Raw genomic sequence first — 18,579 nt, 5'->3', positions numbered from 1 at the left:
GGCCAATGGTAGGCGCCCGTGCGATGGAGTCGCACGCCGGCGGCGTGTTTCTATTTCCTCCCAAGCCCAGCGCTCGATCGCTGCGCCGCCATGCGCCGCCCGCACGTACTACATCTCTAGGTACTTTTTCGCCGCAGCGCCATGGTACGCGCCCTAGATGTATTGCGTTTTGCGTCCCTGGCTGTGCCAGGGCGCGCAGTGTGTTCGGGCCAGCCCGCATTCGCAGAGTTCAGGCGGCGTAGGTAAATTTTAATTCTGAATGCCTAAGCAATTGTATGCTTACCCAAAGAGAAAACCGTCCCTTCGTCCGTCCCGTAATAAGACGACCGCTTTCGATATAGCGCCGGCAGTAGCGAACGAATTTGCCTTTGCGCTGCCTTCCGCTTCAACGGAAATGAAGCGGCGAAAACACAGGGCTGGCGTTGCTCTCAGTTAACGCCTCATTCTGCAACTTTCGCAGATCGCTTTGAAGTTAAGCGGACCCGCGTCTCTTCAAGACTATGTAAGCGGCAAGAACACAGCGGCGCGAAGCTATGAGCTGTTGGCACTGTTTTGTGGGTATCGCAGATCGCTTTCAAGCTGCGTCCCACGCGGCATTGACATAAGCCGCCGCCTGAGTACGTTCATGGCTGAATAATAAAGAATTTTAGGGTGTCCAGTATTCCGTCAAGCGCGGGCGGTTTGCCAGGTGAACGGGGGCGTAAACGTCAGCAGGCCAGATTGGTGGCGCCAGCTGTTGGCGCAAAGCTCAACCACACAAACACGGAGCCAATTGCTATATTCTGCTTATCTGCTGGTGTAAATTTTGCACAGCAGCGTAATTGTGTGGACAATTATGCCACTGCCAAAAATTTGCACCGGCACCGAAGCAGAATATAGTAGCTTACTGCAATTTTAGCTCTGTGTTTGTCTGGTTGAGCTCTACGTCACCAAGGCGGCTGCATCGCGCCGGCCGCTCACGTTGCTCTCGCCCATCCGGCAATCCGCCCAAACCACGCTGGTGTCACCAATCCAATGGTGTCACGCGGATGAATAATCCGCTGAAGAGCGATAACGGCTTATAAAATGATCGGAACGGTCATCAGCGCACCTCGGGCCTCCACCTGCAGTACTTTAATTGCTTGCGTCATCAATGCTCCTTGCGCCGCCGTCGGCACTAGTTCGTGTCGCCACTGAGCTGTCGTTAGTAATGGCCTAATCAAGTTACATAACATTGGTAATGACACCGGGCTGCGCGGAGGTGAGCTAGTGGCACAATGCTTACGCATAGTCTAACTCCCAGAGGAGTTTCCGCGAGATTTTTTGTTGTTGTTGTTCCTGGTCGTTTAATACGCGTCGTGTATGGCGCTAGCGCACTGCTGTTGTTTCTGCTGGAAGAGAGATAGTGATGTCAATAAGGAAGCTTGAGCGCAGCGATGATGTGACTCGTGGTGCGAGAAACCCTCCATGCCCCACGATTATCCCAGCTTTTGTAGATCGAAGCGCCTCGCACACCACAACCAACTTCTTATCACATCCCTTTATCCCCTTATCCAAACTTAACATTTCGTCCAGTGTTGCGTCAGCGTCCGCACGTAACTCTTATTTCGAAGCAGCCTATAGGCGGCTTGTTTTGAAACACCTATTTTCTCTTACAGCTGGGTGAGCAGATTGTGCGCCCAGGCACAACATCTCCCTAGGCCCACCAAGTACCTACAAGGATCTAGGGCCCTCGCCGTGAAGCTTTGGGGAAGAAGTACCTAGAAACGTGGTACACGCGAGCAGCGCATGGCGGCGCAGCGATCGAGCGCTGGGCTTGGGCGTAAATAGAAACACGCCACCCGGCGAAGAGAGTCGCTGCTTGGTCCCCCTGCGGTCTTGCCTTGCTGACTTGCAATGGGACCCACTTTACCCGCAACAGTTCCAGGCTCTTGCTTCACTTTCTGGAAGAGTCAAGCCGTGTATAGCTTGATAGTTGATTGTCCAGTCGTTGTGGTGTGAACCTCTCCTCTTGTCCTTTGTGTTTTTGACTGGTTTTTTCGTTCAAGTGAATAGCTCCACCGGCGGCACACGAAGTGGGGGCCGCCAACTTGTTTGCACGTCCCGCGCCTCAGGAATGTGGTATCCGTGCTTCTGAGCTCCTTAATTAGCTGTGGTGCGATTCGATGTGGTCTGGGGAACTCGAAGAAGGCTCAGGAAACGGCCCCGTATCTAACAGCGTTCAACCAGCGCGCCCGGCGCTCGCGTTTACGGCGAAGCGTTCGTTGAGAGCGACGTTGCATAAATGGGGCCGTCAAAAGTCGCGAATGGGATTCTCTGGATCGTCTTCAGCACGACCGGCTTTATTACTTCGCGACCTGTTCACCGGCGCCGCCTCCGTAGCCCCCGATTTTTTACTGCTTGTTTAGTTCATTCTTAGTTCGCCCGACCGCCGCTGCTCTCCCTGGCGCCAGAACTTACCCCCACGCCGAGTGCGGGCTGGCGTAGCGGTAGCAGTGGCGGCTTCTTCGTTGTGTTTTTGTGCTTGTCTGAACACCGTGTTTCCGGCTGTTCTGATTGCTGTCCGCATACGTGCCAAGAACGCAATTACTGCTGAGAGCCTTTACATTTCGTAGGCCGTAAAAATCATCGCTCGCGATGGTGCATTGCTGCGTTCCGCTCTGCAAATCGAGCGGGCGCACAGCGAAGGGTATCGCATGTCAGGGCTGTCTCATATTAATTTGAGGGCACCAGCCTCTCAGTCTACTACTACTGTCATCATAGCAGGCATGGACAGGGGAGGGCTATCGTACCCTACCTTGGCTTTCGTAGAGTTCGTCAGCCGCCTGGAAGGTGCTGCATCAAGTGTGGCTCCTGTGCTTGTTAGGGGGCCAACGCCGCTTAAGAAGTTCGCAGACCTAGTGCTGCCGTCACTTACAAAAAATACGCTGTTTGTGCGCTTGAAGGACACCACAGAGCCTCACAAAAGGGCCCTGCTAAAGCTGATTGTCCACAAGTTTATGAGGCCATCTTTGTCCAATTTTGCCTCTGATCTCACAGAAGAGCACGCCAAACGAAAATTAATTAATGCCAAACCGAAATCACGAACGGTCCTAAAAGTGTAAGAATCTGGCTGACCTGAAATAAAGTTGTGGCTACGACCGGCTATTGTGCCTGGCAAACAAGCTTTCCTAGTCTGGTTTTATTCATTTTTCATGTAGAGTGCGTCTTGAAATGATTAACAATCGGGTGAATGCTCCTGAAAACGAGTAAGTGTGCATAGCGCGCTTTTTGTCGTAAATTGGCGGAAAGTAGCGCGGCTTCGCCCTGGGATGCTGCTAGCTACAGAGCAGAAGCAATCGTGTTCAGGTTGTGCAGCTGTGCGCGCAAAAAAAAAAAAAAAAACGAAGTTTGAGTAGCATCAGAGCCGCGCCCACCACTACAACCGCTCTTTGAGCTTGTTTTAGCTGCAAAACTGCTGCGCTGAGAAAGAAAAATATTACCGCTATCAGCCTTTAGTCGGGTACAGCTTTTTGTGGCTATGCAGGGGAATTGCTACGAGCGCGAGACGCCTGCTTCTGCGCTGTTCTCGCGCGCTCATGATAGCCAGAGACTTAGGCGTGTTAGCTGACAGCTCGCGCTCCTAACTACCACTGTATACAGAAAGCTGTCCGCGATTATTGCATCTGACGAATATTAACACGTCTTTGCGGTGCGTGCTTAAACGATGCGGTTTAACTCGGCCTACCGGCAACATGGTAACGCAAGCGTACTGAAGCTGACAGAAGCGTACGGCGGGCGCTGCCGAAATGAGGGTAACTTGTGGCGCCACCTGTTGCTGCGCGCCGTCCCTCCTGAACAGTCACGTGATATTTACGCGGACACGCGCCGCCATAGGAGCCGGCGTAGTGAGCAGGTCGCGAGTAATAAAGCCGGTCGTGGTCTTCAGACTCCGTTCGGCCGAAGAGTTTGGCGACGTATGACTCGACAGGCTGTAGTTGCGGGCCCGCCTCGATGTCCGGCTCGCTTTTACTTCCCCTCTTCCGCTCGCTCCGAGAAGCCGCTGCGAAACCTGCCGTCATGTTTCACGCTTTCCTTCTTAACCTCGAAAGTTTAAGAAAACTGTCGTTGTTGCGTGACTTCATGTTACAAGTACAGTGTCTGTGTCAGCTGCACAGTATGTAATAAAAAAAGAAGGTGAATTTTGTAAGGATATTTCCCGATCGAGATTCTATGAAGTTATGTCTTTTTGTGATTACTAGGAACTCGGTAGCGCGAAAAATATGGCAGATAAGTAAAAACCATATCCTTAATAATCCCGTAATTAGTACTTATAGAGGAAGCACTTCAGTTCGAGAATTGAGGACTCAAAGTCATATTATTAACTCAACAAAAACTTCTTAAAATCGTTTTGGGTGCTACAACCTACAGTACTTTGGCACTGCGGGCGGCGCCCAGTATATGGCAGCAGCGAAAGAAATATGAAATACTGGACCAGTGACGTTGATCGCTTAATCCTCTCCATTGCGAGTGCAGACTAACAATAGTGCAAGCTTTCGCTGGCACGGGTACCGCAGCTCGGATCGTCACGTTTGTACGTATAGCAGCAAATGAAAACAAGGCTTTATTGATCGGAATGAAGAGAACTCGTAATTGTCATAGCATTGGCGCCCGCGCAGCGGGGAGGCAGGTAGCGTTTTCTAACAGGGTGGGGAGATCAGAGTCACTGACAAACAATTTAATTTTCGTTTTCGTTCAGGGCTGCCCACAGACAAAATACTGCGTGTCATAGTACCTACGACAATTTTTGTGAAGTTGTTGGGCAAGATATGAACGTGGGGCTTCAATTTTGCAAATGTAATATTGCCGCTAAATTTGGTAATTAAAGCTTTATTATAAAGATATTTTTTGTTGCTTGTGACGTGAGTCATATTTTCCACGATGCCGCATTTGTGTTAGCTGTCAAGCCTTACAGTCTGACAGAAGATGTGCACATGGGCTTATCACACGTTATCAGTGCAGCACCCTGTGTTATTTGGCGCAGAAAAAAAAAAGCGTGTATACCTGCTGCATTCGCCATCTCTGGGAAAGAAAGCGAAGGAGAGGGGAACCCGGGGGACGTGCGCGGTATCCAAGGCGGCGGCTGTACTGGTGCTGAAACCCGAAAATTGTCGATATCCTCGCCTTCCTCGACTACAAAAGGGGGGGGCGGGGGGGGGGGGGGGTGACAGAAGACTATGGGCCCCGAGTGCCAGACGACCTAGCTACGCCACTGTAGGTGTGCCAATGCGTGAGATATGCAACGTGATCTCCGTAAACGAGGCCAGTAATCCATGCGACACGATGACGTCATGGAACATACTATCGGTGCCACAGGATTTCACGATGCCGGTTCCACATAAAGCTGAATTCGCGCATAATCTGTTCACGCGAAGTGCAATTAGCGATAAAATATCAGTTGGTCAAAAAGCCAGCCCATTATAATTCCAAGCAATGTGCCCGAGCCACACCTGGAAGAACTTCCTTAAAATTTATCGAGCAACCAGTAAAAGACCATCAATGCTGAAACGATTGGTTTTATAATTTCGCGCAGTCATTTCCGCTTCTCCTCTTTATGAATGCATGGCAGGGTGTTGAATAAGTATGTATACCGTTGTCTTTCACGTAACCAAAACCAAACCTTAAAAATACAGTGGACAACTCGGACGAATGAAACTAATGGCATATTGTGAGCGCTGCAGACCAGATGCGCAAGCCCACAGCGATATCACGTTTTCTTTCCGCAGCGCGAGCTTTCTTCAGAACCCGGAGGTAAAAGCCATGCAAAGAGTAACGTCATAGAAACAACCTTTGTAGGGGTTCCTGAGCACGATCTAGAACTTTTCAAATGCGAGTTATGCGCTAAAATATATTTAAATGTTTGCATAATTAAAGATAACTAATTAGCTAAATATATGATCAGACTTCAAAAAATAGGATGAGTAGCTTAAGACGGCTATCCTAGATATAATATCTAATTGGTGCAGTATATGGCTAATGGAATTAAATGTTAACAAATGTAAGCTATGCATGTATCTAGGACGCCTAACTCCTCTCAGGTATACAATTTAAATAACCTTCCTTTAGAACACGTAAGTTCTTGCAAGTACTTCAGAATCCATATTACATTCAACCTCGGCCACATACATTAATAATGCCGTGAACAATGCTAACTGCGCTCTTGGTTAGTTAAGACAAATTTTTTTTAAGGCTGCAGACTCTGAAGCTGTTGCTTTATAATTTAGTCAGAAAAAGCGCGCGCGAAAACGCCACGAGAGGGACGGATATTCTCTTGTTGAGTCGTACCGTCTGGCGTCCCTTTTTTTGGCATGACACTGGTTTGCTGCAGCACGGCCGCTCGATCAAATGGCACAGGTGCGACCTGTTGCACCGCGCCTAAACACATGAGCGCGGTGTTACAGTTCCAAGAGCGTTGGCGCTAGCTGGTGGTCGTGACACCGCAACGAAACGCCGCGCACGCTTCCCAAGGTAGACTTAAATAGGTCGCGAAGCTTAGAACGAAAAGCCTGCCAAAACCTATTGACAGAGAAATCATGTAGCACAGCATTGAAATTTGATTAGGTGGGGAGGGGGACTACACAAACAAGGAAACTTGTCTTCAAAAAAATGTTCAGAATCGTGTAAGCAGATTACTATAAATAAAGTAAGTTACAATGCCGTTTCCAATAATTTGGATGTGCTAAAAGAGCAAAGGTTCGTTTTTATTTTATTTTGCAATGTATTAATTGGTTCTTCGTTAGCCGGCCTGTGCAGGCCTCTGTACAGTATTGGATCTTGCCGTCGAATGCGTGAGTTGGCCGATGTTGAGGGAGACTTAGACAAATGGAGGTTTATTTACATTATGAAGAGAAAAAGAACAAAGCAAAATAAAGTACAAAGTCATCGTTATGGCTGGCAGCAAATCGAACGCTGCGGCCGACGGCAAGAAGGACGTGTCTCTCTTCCCGATGCTGCTCTGGCTTTTAACCCCTTCGGTCTGTCGGGTTCACGTCATTTTAAGCTAATCGTTGAGCCCGTGCAGCTGTCGTCTTTTTCATCCAGTCGTCCAGCTCGTGCAGGTGTCGTCATGTTCCGCCAATGGGGACACTCCACGGGCTCTATGCTTGCCTCCGTCCGGCGTTGCCTCCTCGCCTTGAAGGCGCTCAGCTGGAAGGGACGGGTCGTCTTGAACGACATTCCAGTGCTGCTAGCAGCATTTCCCGGTACTAGGGTCAACTACCTCGAACCGTGCCGGCTTCCAGTTGCACTTTCTGGAAGCGTCACGCAGGGGGAGACAAAAGTTCCACGCGAGGCACACGAGGGTGGGACAGCCAACCTGTTTGACGGGTCTGATAGCATGGACGACGCGACGCACACCATAATTGCCGTGCGCCAGCGAGTGGTTGCGTTCGAAGAACTTGACTGATACTAGTTAATGGTCCGTATCTAACAACAGCCACTATGTCCTGCGGAAATGCCTTGCTCACTTGAACGCGGCGATTTCATTTGAGTTTTCTTTTTATTTGCATGTTTGCTAAAGGTGTGGCATGTGCTTCACTTTAAATTTTGCATGAACTAGCGCATGGCATTTACTGGCGAAAGGTTTGAGTGCAGTCTGTTCGTTATCGAGCATGTTCACAATGCTGCATTCAACGCGCTGTGTCTCGTCGTGACGGTAAATGCGAGAGCGTTACCTGAAGAAACTTCCCCCCATGTTCGTTCACTCTCCGAACACAGGTTCCGAACGCCTTACATCCAGCAAAATTATTAGGTTGAAATCTTTTTTTAAAATGATAATATGGTGTAACGTTGTCTTTTCCAAAACCTGTCCAATACATTGTGTCGCATGGAATTATGAAAGCCTAAAAAATTATTTGAAAATGTTTCGCGAATGTTGTTATATTGTCACTACGTGCAGGCCATAGTACTTTTAATTCCTTAAAACATATGTTTTGTTTTATCATGTGTATTGCGTGCATGATTCTAGGCAAATAAAAGTGAAAATAAGTTGCTTTTGAAACCTCTTTGGCACTGTCATTAATTCCCATACCATCTCCTCATGTTCGTAAGGAACGTTCAGAAGCTATTGCCGCAAATAGCAGCCTAATTATGTTAGCCTTAAGAAACTAGCCACAGCTATAGTGTAATGACTCGCTAGCGCGTCAGCTGAGGCAAGTCGCAAGCTCAGAAAAGAAAAAAAAACTAGTGGGCGAATCTAATCTTTCACTGACGTGTCTCTTAGTGGCACCTCAGCGTTGGTGTTCTTTAAGTTAACTTTAGGCGAACGCAACGCACGAACTGAACTCGGAGGCAACTGTTTTCCAATAATTAGCCGGTTAAATACCATACCGCCTTCTTATGTGTGTTGTCGTCATTAGTGACATGATTAGTGACCTCATTAATTCCACTTTCTACTTCCGGGGTTCCAGGAATTTCTCCAAAATCGTGCTCCCGTGGTGGGTTTCTAGAGTCTACGATTCTGTTCTTTGGTGAGGGGTAATCAGGGATTTCTAATTAATTGTAATCATTCCAGACACTTCAGTAACTCAACTTGTAACTAAACTTATGCTCTGATATCACATCTCTAATGAAACTCATGAATTTTGTACTGTACTATTTCTTTTAATGATTTATTTTGAATTTCATCCCCGGTCGTCTTAGCGATTTCTAATCAATTCTAATTATTCCACACACTTCAGTAACTCAGCTTGTAACTAAACGTGTGCTCTTACATCATATCGATAGTGAAACCCATGAATATTGTACTTTACTCTTTTTCTTTTTTGTCTGATTTATTTTGAATTTCTTACACGGTCGTCTCAGGAGGTGAACCGGAAGTGCTGCACAAGAAGCAAGAATGTCACTCGATGCTCGTGCCACAAAAAAAAAAAGTAATAATAACAGGTCGCGTAGAGGTCGGAAGGGCGGACCCTAAAGAAATTGAAACATCCGCGCCAAGCTGCAGACAGTCGTGACGGCACTCCCACTTTCGAGCGTAACGTCATACTTTTTTTTCACCGTAGCTGTCCTCACGACGCACAGACGGCGACGTTTGTAACATGCCACCACATAATAGGAATGTGCGCTCCTATGGAAGCTTCGCTACCAGTTTACACGCACCTTGCGTTTCCACTACACACACGCGCATTGCTTCGTGCGCAAGCTTCTTGAAACGGTGGTATTCAGGCTGAATCCTTAACATATTATCGTATATTAGTGTGCTAGCAAATTGATGCGTGTACCGTTGTGTCCGTCTAACACAAGAAAAAATACCGACTTGGGCTAACACGAACTTGCGGCGGACGCTGAGTGTTGGCAAGCGGAGCACCTGGTAACCTGCATTTTTTTTTCTCCTTTGAGGTCACGAGCACGGCCGGCGTTTTGAGCAATCGACCGCGCCGCGAAGTTAGCCTGAAATCTTCCATGCTGAGCTGCGCTGAGTGAGATTGATCACAGCAACTAACTCGAACAGACAGACGAGACAGGACCAGAAAGCGCAAACTACCAACTTGTTTATTGTAGATGAAACGTTGCCCTTATATGGCCTGCAGTCAATTGAGCATTGTGCAGATGGCTAGGATAAAAAGACAAGAAGGCGTGGATAGCTTGGAAGTGGAAGAACTGGTGGATACAACAGTGGATGCAAGGAATAATTAACTATATATAGCCAGGCGTCTCATTTTTCGTTTCATTTACATTTCTTGCCAGCTCTATCTCAGGTGCCGTGAGCAAGAGAGATGGTGCGCCTTATGCATGTCTCAGCCTCTTTTCCTTTCCTCAGAGATCGCAAAATTTCTCGAGGAGCTTTTGCCATTACAGTGGGCGACAATAGCCGTTCTTTCAAAATTTGGTGCGCAGTAACATGTCTTTCGGGGCGCAGCGAGGTTGTTAGACACAACCAGCTGTTGGCACGTGTGTTTATGTTCTTTTAATGTTTCATTGAGCTAGCGCCATGTCTCTCCGACGTACGCTTTGCCACATCAAAGTGGGATTCTACTCCTATATACTACATGCTACAGAACATTCCACGAACCTGTTCCTGTTCTCGACGTCGTAGCTGAACTCGTGCTTATCTTTCTCATTGACTTTTTTGCATCTGCCTCTCAGTTTATGCGGAGCTGAGAAAAGCCCCGTGATGTTATGTCTGGCCGTAATTTTTCTCCAGTTGTGCGAAATTCTGTGCAGGTGCGGCATAACGACCGGTTTGTTGGTTTTCATCTATTGGTGCTTTTACGGAAAATGAATCCGCCAAAGAGCAGGGAGGACAATGATTCGCGGCTATAGAGCGTTGCCCCAGCTACAAGTGCTTGATGCGCTATCACGAAATAAGGTGACTGCGCTAATGCAATTCTTTCTTTCGTTATCGTTTAATTTAAGCTGTCATCTGCTTCTCACTGAGGTACGACGCTCCAACGTAAACACATCGTGCACTCTTAGCGCAAGAACTTTTCGGCTAAGAAATTGCGCACGAAGAGTGCAGCTTAAAGGATTCGGTCCTAGATCCGTTTTAATTTGAAAGTACACTTTACACAGAATATTTTATACACTTTTCGTCAAGTGGCTGAATACGGCCGCACGCTTTGAGGAGAAACAGATCAAAATCAGTTGACGTCCTTCTACACAACGCTACCGTGTGCTATGCAATATGGTGATACCTTATGGGTTGCTCTTATTGTTAGCGAATAAGGGTACGGATCTAAATGGCTGCTTCAGAACAAGCGACTGATGGCTGCCCACTGATGCCCCCCTGTGACAGATCTAACGCCGGTCCACTAATTCAATTAAGCCCTGCAGACGTCACTGCGTTTTGGACTGCGATTAGTGTCGTGGCTTCTCTGTTTTTCTTTTCTTTTGTGCCCATTTGTGTTCTGGCATAGTCGATGGGAGAAACGCGACCCTTTCACAGCTAGAAAGCAGCTACCTGGCGAACGCCTTGGTGCAGCCATGAACGAGAAGAAGGGGAACCGAGGGGCCTGATATTTATTACTCATATCATAAGTAGCAAACAAACAATGACAGCAAGGACAACATAGGTGAAATTACTTGTAATTAATGATTGAATTAAAGAAATTATAAATTAATGCAAATGAAAGTGGATGAAAAAACAAGTGGGCGCAGGTGGGATACAACCCACGTCTACGCATTACGTTGTTTTTTCATCCGCTTTCATTTCCATCCATTTATTATTTCTTTAGTTCAGCTATTAAGTACAAGTAGTTTCCCCTATGTTGTACTTGGTGTCTTCGTTTGTAGGCTACTTATGCTATGGGTGCAGCCACGTGGCTCATATTTATGAATGGGCAGCCAATCTCGTAGTCCGCATTCTTCACGTTCCCATTACCACATGCTTTCAAACAAGGGTTACTGTGTAAATGTTATCGCATAATAGTTTCGCAAGCTTCGACAAATATTTGGCCCTTGCATTTGTTCCCTTTCCATCATTTTTCACAAATCACGCGTACTTATTCACTTCTATCATATTAACGCGAAAGCATTAAGGAGTCCGTCTCGCGGGAAATCCGGCGTCGGCGTCTGGCGTGGGACCACCCATACCCTGGTCATCCATGTGATGCAAGGAACTTAGTGAACTAATTCAATTTCTCAATCTAAAACACGTGTTAAAATCGTAAACTACGACATACACACAGCCTACAGACATGATAGCTCTCGGATTGTATTTTGACTACACGAGAAAACAATTCTCTTACGCGAAAACACACAGAAACCGCTTTTCCAACTTTTCTACAATTCACAGACTAGCCGCGGCGTCCGCCATTTGCGCGTTCTAGCACGCGGGTGTATCGGGGTCTAGAGTGCCTTGATAATTTGAAAGTACCGGACCCTTGACGTAGTAGTTCTGGGGAAACCCGCAAGGTGGAGAGAAGTAATTAATAAAGGGAAAGTCAGACATCCACCCGATCGTAGCAATTGCTACAAAGGAAACCCATACGGGTTCCCCGAAAGAAAAGCCTCACAGTTGAAGAAAAATTCATCCTGGTCCGGGACTCGAACCCGGGACCACCGCTTTTCCGTAGCAGCCGCTCTAACATCTGAGCTAACCAGGCGGCTCGATGCTGTTATTTTTCAAAATTTTCTAGGCCGCTGGGGCGCGCAGGTGGCCGAAAATCGTGCGCCTCCATCGAATACTGCGACCCGCGTCGCGGGCGCCGAGGCGCAAGGGTGTACCACGCGCAGCGAGCGCAGCTGGCACGCGAGGACAATCGAGGAGGAAAGCGCCGCGGGGAGGAGAGTGTTGGAACCTTCAAATTATCAAGGGGTCGTATCGGAGGCCACGGACCCACGCGCCCGGTTCCTTGCAACAACTCCAGCTGGCGCTAGCCTCCGCCGCAACTGAGGAATGTGGAAGAAAGTAAACGCGCTGGGAGAGCGTTCAGGCACTTGTACAGGAATAACATTGATTCACAGTGGAGGAAAAGAACTAGGAAGCTTACCAGCAAGTATGCGGCCTGTATGTTGGGCAACACAGCAACAAAGAACGTGAAGTGGAGAGGCTGAGATAATCTCATGGGTGGCGCCAATGGAAATGAAACCTGCTGTGAGTAACTATACTTAAGAGGAAAAAACGAAATTAGGAAAGAAACAATTTATCATAACTCAAAGGGAAGCTCATTACTTTTCGAAGCGAGATCAGGATGCCTTAGAATATGTACTTATAGAGTGAGATATAAGAAGGAAAAAGCATGTGCTTGCTGCGGTAAAGCTAGGGAAATGTTGGAGAATGTTTTATTAGAATGTGAAAATATCTGCTCAGTGGACGATTTAGGAATCACGGGACTCCTTGGAGCCCTTGGGTTCAGCGAGAGCAGGTGAAGTAAACATGCCCGCAATAGAGATTAGCAAGAGGCGATTGGAAGATTGGTGGAAGTAGGGAAACGACAAACAACGGAGGAGTGCAAAAACAAAGTTCACAACAGGGGTTCAGAAACTTTGGTTATGGGAATTCATAGTGTTTTTTTTAACATAGGTAGGACATTAGGCAATAAAATAACAAGAGCTTGGTGGCGCAACCCACCGTCCCGTTCCAAAGGGGACGCTCATAACATACATACATACATACATACATACATACATACATACATACATACATACATACATACATACATACATACATACATACATACATACATACATACATACGTACGTCCGTCCGTCCATCCATCCATCCACCCACCCACCCACCCACTCATCCATCCATCCATCCATCCATCCATCCATCCATCCATCCATCCATCCATCCATCCATCCATCCGCCTCAAAAAAGCCAATAACGAAGAGGGAAGGTGCCTTACCTGAAACCAACGATGTTCTATCCACCAATACTTTAGTACCTTTGAGTCGGCATAATCCGGCACAGTACATTGTTCTACGAAATGAAAGACAATTTTCGAATGAGATTTTTGAAATCAAAGTCATCCAGCTTTTTGTAGGTTCTGTTCAAACATAATTATTTCGCAATTACCCTCCCCCTCTTGAGTATTGTCATCATCATTACTATCTAAGTGCAATGATGTTCTTTCGACGGTGCGTTAATATCGAATTACCTTTGTAAGTAAGGCCTGTAAGTCTCTCCCCCAAAATATCATATTAAAGGCGTTCACCAATAGGAAAACGACCTGGAACGTGATAAGAACCAGTAACTATGGCCTAAGAAACAGACGAACAAACCACACCGCCTTCTTGGGATCATCATTGACTGAGACTTAAGCGCTAGAGCTCTCATGTCAAGTGCATAAAAAGTCGCAGTTTCGCCTGAAAGGCGAAGCATCGATTGCGATAGCAAATTAGTAGACAGCTATACAAATTAAAGATAGTAGTTTTAGAGGCCGTATAAACTTGGAAGTATTCGCTTACTAACTGAATCAACAAGCACGGTGCCAGCGCGCACAAGCAAGTTCGAACATATCACACTCGACGAGCGCGGGCACTCGAGCTCGCAGTCAAAACGCTTCCGTGAGCAAGCGCGGCAGCAGCAGCGAGCGAAGTGACTTTCGTGCCCTCTATTGCTTCAACGCAACAGCGGTGAGAACACAGCGCGTACAAGGGTATGAGCCACCCGCCATGGCAGCTCAGTGGCTATGGTGTTGGGCTGCTGAGCACGATGTCGCGGGATCGAATCCCGGCCATGGCGGCCGCATTTCGATGGGGGCGAAATGCGAAAACACCCGTGTATATATACTTAGATTTAGGTGCACGTTAAAGGGCCCCAGGTGGTCGAAATTTCCGGAGTCCTCCACTACGGCGTGCCTCATAATCAGAAAGTGGTTTTGGCACGTAAAACCCCATAATTTTTAAAGGTATGAGCCGTCTGCAGATCCCTTCCAAGATAAGGCGTGCGCGACCGCGCGCGGCTGTGCAAAGTACGCACTTGTTGGCCGAATCAAAGCTACCCCTCCCCCTCCCTCCCACGTGGCCTTCTCGCTTTCATCCATATATGGCGCGCGAGATTGAGTCGCGATCATCAGTTCCGTTTGCTCCCGGTCGCGAAATCCGCAGTTGCTACCGCGCACAACGCCGCCGCCCCCCGCTCTCTCCCTCACATCCCCCACGGCCTTTCGCGCGACGGAAGACGGCGCGTTTGCTCTCCGCTTTCTTTCTTCGCGCGCGCCTGATTGAGCTGCTATGGAAAGCTTCCCTCTTGTGTTTTCATTCGCACATACAGCATGCGACGCGCGGCGACGGTGTTATCGCCCTCGGACTTTATACAGAACATCTTGGCCACGGCGAAAATGCACCTGGAGTGTCCATGTAACTCGCCCTCGCAGCAGCTCGCAGTTTGGTCGTTCGCTCGTAAGCCAGACATCGTTACAGGATGTCAGACATTAAAAATTGTTATTGGGTGTCTGTGTACGAAGGATATTTTACCGTATTTAAGGCTTGATTATTGTGTGCCGTGCTAGGAGCGATGATGGAACGCTATGAAACTTTCAGAAGCTTTTGTGCTTTTTTCGACGCGTCACTGCGTGCTTGTTCGGGCCTTCGGGTTGGCTGCCTGCTTCCAGTTAGAACAAGGCTGTTCAAGCTAGTTTGGTGAACAAATTCTTTTTAGTGTCGAGTACTAGCACAAAAATCAGAATTCTTTGTATCGCCAATAATGTGTACGTAATGTACGCGATATTTATATCGCGTACAAAGCTTCGAGTGTTATGTCGTCCACAGTCATGCATTGTACTCTTAGGCAAAAACACTGTCGTCGCACTATGTATCGGCCAATTCAACAACTCGGATACGTTTGCGCTGCTCGAAGTGCATACGCGTGTACTCGCGTGTACCCAATAGCCTGCCTTGTGTGCAGCTTGTGCCAGCTTCATAATTTATTCACCTTAGTACCATGATGACCGAACGCAAGGCACGTGACATATTCGCCTGAATCTCGCGAGCGTCATGTAGAAACGTGCGCGATCAACACGGAGCATCTCATCTATTCTCGCGATTCGTCATGACGCCGGCATCCCTTTATGTAGTAAACTGTTCCTATGCTTTTATGACAAACTGGTGCCATTGGCTCTCAAGCGCAAACATCACAGTGGAACCTGTACTTCATTTGTGAACAAAAGGTACGCATCATCACCATCATCATCAGCCTGGTTACGCCCACTGCAGGGCAAAGGCCTCTCCCGTACTTCTCCAACTACCCCGGTCATGTACTAATTGTGGCCATGTTGTCCCTGCAAACTTCTTAATCTCAACCGCCCACCTAACTTTCTGCCGCCCCCTGCTACGCTTCCCTCTCCTTGGAATCCAGTCCGTAACTCTTAATGACCATCGGTTATCTTCCCTTCTCATTACATGTCCTACCGGTACGCATACATGAAAGTTACACACAGAAATGGTTTCCATCAATGAGCCCTTTCCGCCTTTGCACAGTTCCAACTCAATATGAGCCAGCAAACTCGTGCACCACTTTATCCGGCTGACATGGCGAAGCGGAGAAAGCCTGCTCACAATAGTCAAAATCATTTGCACTGATAGTGAACAGCTTGTCCTCGCAAAATATATTTGCCGCGCCTAACAAAACATGGACTCTCAGTACTACAACAATAACACGTGTTACCTTTCCAGAACGATATATGACAGAACACAGCCTACGCACTCCATAGCTTCGTACACCTGTTGACGATAGCGCGATAAGGAAAATAAATCTCAACAAGCACCGAGAATAGCACCCGTGCATAAGCTTACCCATGCCTGAGCTCCGTACCCCGTCAACAAAGGAGAAAGCTCCGTTCGTACACATTTGCAAGTCCAGTACTCTTAAAATCAATCCCTAACATAGAACAAAAACTGAGTTCTTCAGTGACGCGGTTAGCCACGAAACTAAGCCAAAACATCAGAAATCCCTTGCGGCAGCCTCACCGCGGAAACTCGACGGCTGACTGTCATGGTGGTGAGTGCGCCGAGATGGCGAAAAGAAAAAAAAAAGCAAATAGAGAGAAGAGCGCGAAATATACCACGTGACGGCGCCCAACAAATTGGGAGACGCACACCTTCTGTCCATCCTCCTCGCATGCTCCTCGCAGAAGCGGCGCCGGCAAGAGAAAAGTATATCGCTACCTTTTAGTTTAATTCAGGGACCTCAGTTATGACGCGCTTGGGCTGCTTCGCGTCGGCGCACCTGTAGATGCAGCTACGGTGCGGTACATTCAACTCTCAATGAAGCAGGGGCGCTATAACGTAAAGCTATTCCAAACTTTTCTACTCCAATTCTGCTATCAGCCCTCCACGATTGGTCACAAACTTTTTTGGACCACCCCCACTTCACCTGTCTATCACGCGGCGTCACAAAACCGCGATACCTCACCATCTGATATGATGTGTACACACTCATTATGCATGATTTGACCGAATAAAGAAAAACAGTTATTTCTGATTCGACGCCTTTTCGCCATTAGCCCCCGGCTATTGGTCAAAAGTTTTCGGGCTGCACCCACTTCGCCTGCCTGTCACGCGACGTCACAAAACCGCGAAAACTCACCGCGTCAAAGTGACGTGTACGCGTTAAAGACGAATTAATATGCCGAACAAAACTGCATTTTCTTCTGAATAGCCGTAGGCTTCCCCGTTCCGAAAGGAATAATAGGTTGCTGCCGCCGATTGCTCAGGCGCTGGGTACTCGGACCTACCGGAGAGCATGGATTTATTTGCGTATAATAAAGCTTCTTGCGTGGCCACGTAACGTTTTTGAGAACTTTCGGCACATTTACGACCTCCTCCTGCCAACTCTTCTTTGCTGACGATCCATTTTAGCGTCATTCTTAAGCTTCCTTTGCATGCCGCCGCGATTTTCCACCAGCCACCGCAAGCTAAGTAAGGGAAAGCGGACCAATCGCAGACGCCGGAAGCACCCTCTTCATCCAGTTATCAGTTTTCAGGGCACTGGCTCTGCCCCATCGAATCCCTCTCCACTTGAGTGTTCTCCTCGCCTCTTGTCAGCGAATTAGATATGACAAAATAAGCCGTTCAGTGAAGGCAATATTTGTTTCTGAAGCAAACAAAAGTGACCGCCTGTGAATGAGTAGAGGGTTTGATTCGTGAGTTCAGACAACCATGCGGGTGACCGCCCGGTGCTTGCGTCGATGGTTACGGAAATTTGACGTCAGGAGATTGGAATAAAAACATATTGGAATAGTTTTACGTTATAGAGCCCCAGATTTATATCATGCAAGGAAGTGTTTAATCTTTCCTTTTTGTACTGAGCTAACAGCTCTTAAAATATAACAATTACGTTTATAACTATCGAAGCATTTTGAAACACTGTCAATAACAAAGAACGAAGTGGCGTCTTCCAAGGCGTCTATGAGTAAGCCCAGTGAACGCGTGCTGTCGCGCGCATGGAAGCGCGTCTTTGTGGATGTAAACCACGATTCCTCGCGAGGCGCGGCACGCGCAAGGCGCGTAGACGCGAGCTTGCGCGCGTTCGCAAGCATACGTGTGGTCTAGGCTTAAGAGCTGCGCTCAAAAGCTTTGGTAACAACAGCCAACGGATAGAACTATCGATAACATTCGAGAAACTTCATCGTACGTCGAGGGATAAAGTTTAACATTTTTTAGCAGGTGAAAAGCAGTGACCGAAGAAAGATAAAGGAGTGAACAGACGACGCGCGGTACTCTGGCGCCATCTCGTCCCGATCTTCGCAGAACACGTCTTGCGCAGCTCATCGCTTTCCTTCTCACGCTTTCGCAATACCCTTCTCCTTCGCTTTCCGCCTCGTGGTTCCGCTGCGCTCCGCGTTGCTCTTTCATCCTTCGCTGTTGTGCTCGTTCGCTCGGTTAAGCCGACGCCGACGCTCGCCGCAGGAACGGGCTCTTAAGAGCTGCGTTCTAAAACGCATTTTGCGACGTTGTAAAAGTTCACGCAAGTGACGCTCGTGGTCTTCCGGAGTGCCACTAGCGATTAGTATGCCGTCGAAGTACGACATACAAGTCTACAAGTCTGCAGGCAAACCTCGTGTCACCTCATCGATAAAACGCTGGAATGTTTGTCCGGCGTTGGGCAATTCAAAGGGCTTGGGCACATACTCGAATAAACAGAAGGACCTTGTGATGGGAGTTCTGGAAATGTCG

The 18,579-nt window shown here is 47.9% G+C and overlaps 1 protein-coding gene across 4 annotated transcripts in view; it reads right to left on the bottom strand.

Annotated features, from left to right (window-relative positions):
* The window catches only part of LOC142585534 (sushi, von Willebrand factor type A, EGF and pentraxin domain-containing protein 1-like), a 246,408-nt gene that overhangs the window by 151,968 nt on the left and 75,861 nt on the right, over nucleotides 1–18,579 (bottom strand). For 3 of the 4 annotated variants that reach the window (XM_075696377.1, XM_075696351.1, XM_075696369.1), the window contains exon 11: nucleotides 13,308–13,381. The exons of the other annotated variant lie outside the window; for it this stretch is intronic. In XM_075696377.1, the coding sequence (XP_075552492.1) occupies nucleotides 13,308–13,381 (74 nt within the window). The remainder of the gene's footprint in view (nucleotides 1–13,307; nucleotides 13,382–18,579) is intronic. 4 annotated transcript variants of the gene reach the window in all.

Source organism: Dermacentor variabilis, chromosome 1, assembly GCF_050947875.1.
Source record: "Dermacentor variabilis isolate Ectoservices chromosome 1, ASM5094787v1, whole genome shotgun sequence".
NCBI classification, from domain to species: Eukaryota; Metazoa; Arthropoda; class Arachnida; order Ixodida; family Ixodidae; genus Dermacentor; species Dermacentor variabilis.
This window is presented reverse-complemented; position numbering and strand designations above follow the sequence as displayed.